The sequence below is a fragment of the Sinocyclocheilus rhinocerous genome, unplaced genomic scaffold (genome assembly GCF_001515625.1).
Source record: "Sinocyclocheilus rhinocerous isolate Xijiao unplaced genomic scaffold, SAMN03320098_v1.1 scaffold711, whole genome shotgun sequence".
NCBI lineage: Eukaryota > Metazoa > Chordata > Actinopteri > Cypriniformes > Cyprinidae > Sinocyclocheilus > Sinocyclocheilus rhinocerous.
In genome coordinates, this window is record NW_015641018.1 from 3469123 (window position 1) to 3473350 (window position 4228).

General features: G+C 38.6%; 1 protein-coding gene across 1 annotated transcript in view; it reads right to left on the reverse strand.

Moving 5' to 3' along the window:
• The window catches only part of LOC107753885 (lymphocyte antigen 75-like), a 42449-nt gene that overhangs the window by 27161 nt on the left and 11060 nt on the right, over positions 1–4228 (reverse strand). Inside the window, exons 10-13 of the mRNA XM_016570152.1 lie at positions 3965–4122; positions 3757–3864; positions 3530–3618; positions 2655–2824 (exon numbers count right to left, since the gene is read on the reverse strand). Of these exons, the coding sequence (XP_016425638.1) occupies positions 2655–2824; positions 3530–3618; positions 3757–3864; positions 3965–4122 (525 nt within the window). The remainder of the gene's footprint in view (positions 1–2654; positions 2825–3529; positions 3619–3756; positions 3865–3964; positions 4123–4228) is intronic.

Below are 4228 nucleotides of genomic sequence, written 5' to 3' on the forward strand. Positions count from 1 at the left end.
CTTCTGCAGCGATGTAGGACGATTTTGAAGTTGGAGGAGAAAATGAAATAGGAGTTTTTTTCGACCTACCCTAACTGTTTAGAACGGGACTGCACAAAGTAAGCCTGCGCATTGCATAGCTACACCAGACGAGCGTTTGAGGTTAAAAAGTATATATATTTTTATTTTATTATTTTTGAAAATGACCGATCGTTTCGCTAGATAAGACCCTTCTTCCTCGGCTGGGATCGTTTAGAGCCCTTTGAAGCTGCATTTAAACTCCATTTTGGAAGTTCAAACTCGCGGGCACCATAGAAGTCCATTAAATGGAGATAATTCCTGAAATGTTTTCCTCAAAAAACATAATTTCTTTACGACTGAAGAAAGAAAGGCATGAACATCTTGAATGACAAGGGGGTGAGTACATTATCTGTAAATTTTTGTTCTGGAAGTGAACTACTCCTTTAATTACTCACCCTCATGTTGTTCCAAACCTGTAAGACCATCGTTCAACTTCGGAACACAAATTAAGATTTTTTGATGAAATTCAAGAGCCTTCTGCCCCTCCATAGACAGCAAGGGTCCTACCACGATCAAGGTCCAAGAACATTAACAAAATGGTCCATGTGACATCAGTGGTTCAACCGTAATTTTATGAAGCTACGAGAATACTTTTTGTGCGCAAACAATACTAAAATAACAACTTTATTCAACAATTCTTCTCCTCCGTGTCACCCCTAGCCCCATTTTGGAAAGTATCACAACGCATATGCGTGCATGGATCTGCACGTAAACAACATTGTGACACTCTCCAAAATGTTGCTAGGGGTGACGCAGAGTAGAGACCTGCACTCCCGCGGGAGTACTGCGGGACCCGCGGGACCCAACGTAACAGGGTGCGGCGTGGGACAACTCTTGATGGGCGAGTGCGGGTGCGGGCGGGAAGAGACTCGTGTGTGTGCGGGATAAGGGAGAATAAAATGATTCGCGGGACTCCCGCAAAATAGAAATTATCTAAACATAAAGTGTCTAAAACATATAAATTGTTATTTATCTGTTGCACAAAAGCAAAAAGAACAACTAATATTAACATTAAAATGATTGACATACGCAAGCTAGGCATAGTTTCTATTTATAACACGTGTTTAAAAGGTTGCAATGTAGCCAATCACAGACTCAGCTGTTGATTTCTGGAACGCAGTGGCCAATCAGAGGTGATTAAGTTAGAATCCACTCACCGCGGGCGGGCGCGGGACAGAATCTTGCGGGAGCGGGCGGGAGCGGGACTGAAAATTCCGTCCCGCGCAGGTCTCTAACGCAGAGGAGAAGAATTGTTGAATAAAGTCGTTATTTTAATTTTTTGCACACAAAAAGTATTCTCGTACTTGAAAAAAAGTACGGTTGTACCACTGATGTCCCATTACTTACTATATTTCTGGACCTTGATCGTGGTAGGACCCTTGCTGTCTATGGAGGGTCAGAAAGCTCTCGGATTTCATCAATTTGTGTTCTGAAGATGAACAAAGGTCTTACAGGTTTGGAACGACATGAGCGTGAGTAATTAATGACAGAATTTTCATTTTTGAGTGAACTATCCGTTTAAGCTATATCGCAATTCTTGTCTTTCTGTCCCCAAATTTAAAACCTCTTGAAATCACAGTTAAGACTTTCTTGTACCATTTAAGACTTTTATGGCCTTAAATTTGATACAACTAAATTTAAGACTTTTTAAAACCTGTGGAAACCCTGAAGTTAGGATACTGTTTTCCTTCTCAGAAATCTGTATTGCTTTACCAATGATACACAGTGCCCGAAAAAAAAAAAAACACTTAAAGGTATAGTTCACCCAAAAATGAAAATCACCCCATGATTTACTCACCCTCAAACCATCCTAGGTGTATATGACTTTCTTCTTTCAGACAAATACAATCAGAGTTAAAATAAAGGAGGGTTAATAAAGGTATCCTGAAGCGAATCAATGTGTTTTTGTAAGAAAAATATCCATATTTAAGACTTTCTAAACCGTAACCTCTAGCTTCCGCTAACTGTCATACGTTCATGAGAGAGTGGCGTTCCAGCAGATGACACAGGATGCAGAGGAGAGAACAAACAAAAAAAACACCGGTCATGAATTAAAAGTACAAAACAAGGATTTGTAAAGAAAAATGTCAGAGGATTTCCATATAAGCCAAGAGACTGGCTTTCTTTTGCTGTAAACAAAACTTGGTTCTCGCGAGACTAGCATATTCTCACCGGAGCTTACGCTACGCTTACATGCTACGTCATCCGCTGGAATGCCACTCTCTACAACAGTTAGCGGAAGCTAGAGATTGCGGTTTATAAAATTTTAAATATGGATATCAATTACGCTCAGGAAGCCTTTATTAACCCCCTGGAGCCGTGTGGAGCACTTTTTATGATGGATGGATGCACTTTATTGGCCTTCTATTGGACTATTGAATATCAACACCCATTCACTGCCATTATAAAGCTTGGAAGAGCCAGGACATTTTTTAATATCACTCCAATTGTATTCGTCTGAAAGAAGAAAGTCGTATATACCTAGGAAGGCTCAAGTAAGTGAGTAAATCATGGGGCAGTTTTCATTTTTGGGTGAACTATACCTTTAATTTACAATATTGAACAACCACAGTCGATCCCATGATGTGCATTACCTGGTTCTAGCCATTTCCAGTTAGTGTAGGTGACCTGGTCTGCTGTCCCATCCTGACCGATCCAATGGTACTCCCTGGAGCCTTTAGTGTCCTGTAGCCCCGTCCAGAAATACAACACCTCAGTGCTGATGTGCTCTTTCAGAAGACTGTTAATGAAGGCCTGTTCAAATCTAGAGAGAGGATTATACATCTTCATGTTACTAGAAAATTTCAAAATTAGAAACTAGTTTAGTTTTATTAATGGCTCACTATTATTATTTATCATACTTGTGGTATAAAATTGTCACGTAACTCATTCTGCACTGTATGTTCTACCAACATGATGCTTCATATCACGCGTGTTATTCCAGTTTTGAAAGATCAGACTTAATTCAAAGAGTCATATCTAGAGAGCAGTAGCCGGTTGCATAAACCGCTTAGACTAGTCTTTAAAAAATTAGTCAACTATTTTTTTTATTAAGATTGGGGGTAACATTTTAAAGTCAGTCATTAAAAATGCATTTAGTCAGTTACCCCTTGGCTAACTGCTAGTTGGTAAAACTAGTTCTTAAGATACAGTCTTAATATAGTGGTTATGTTTAAGCAACTGGCAGCAGAATATGATTTTTTTTTATCACTTGGACAAGCAAGTGGCTACTTTCTATGAGAAAAAATTACTTTTTTGTTATTTTGTTCTTCTTTTTTCAAACTATTGTTCTTTTGCAGGAAAAATAATGTATCTGTTCCAGAATAAATACATTTTACATCTTGCATCTTGATATATTAGTGTGACATTCTAAACCAATGTATTCAGCGATACTATTAACTGTAAGATTATAGCTCTTTGTTTCATGCTGATCTTACAAGTTGTAAATCAAATATATGTTAACAGTTACCTGTTATTAATGGTGATGTGGCAGCTGTTTTTATAGAACACCAGCTCAGTGTCCACTTTATAGCAAGCATTGCCATGTCTCTTCCAATTCTAGAGAGAAGAAAAAAACAGATGTCTGCTTATTCATGAATCAGATTCACATAGGCGGCAATAACAACAACATGAAGCACAAACATGATGTATATCCATGGAGTTGGAGTGAATTGTTCCATAGTGATGGTCACTCACCCTGTCTGAAGGGCAGCCTTCCTCTGGGGCGCTCTCATTCACACTCCCATTCGACTTACACATGTAAGCCCTCGGCTTTTCACAATCAGACACAGACCATGTATGATGCTGCAAACACACATAGAGAAATTAGAGCCGAGCTAATATTCAGAACAGCGCTCTTATTTATGTGATATAATCTGACATGACGAAACACACACACACACACCTCTCCTGAATAGTACACGCAGTGGATGGTATTTGGTAGAAGTGGTGGAGGTTGAGCTCTGGCCCAGTATGTGAAAGAAACTGGTACTTTATCGACCCATTCAAAAACTGAGGTGTTTCCATCACCCAAAAGACCAATCCATACCTCTGTCTTCAGGTCTGTCACATATAAAGTCATAAAACATATAAAGTCTGTACAAATGTATGACACTGTATAATATATATATATATATATATATATATATATATATATATATATAATAAA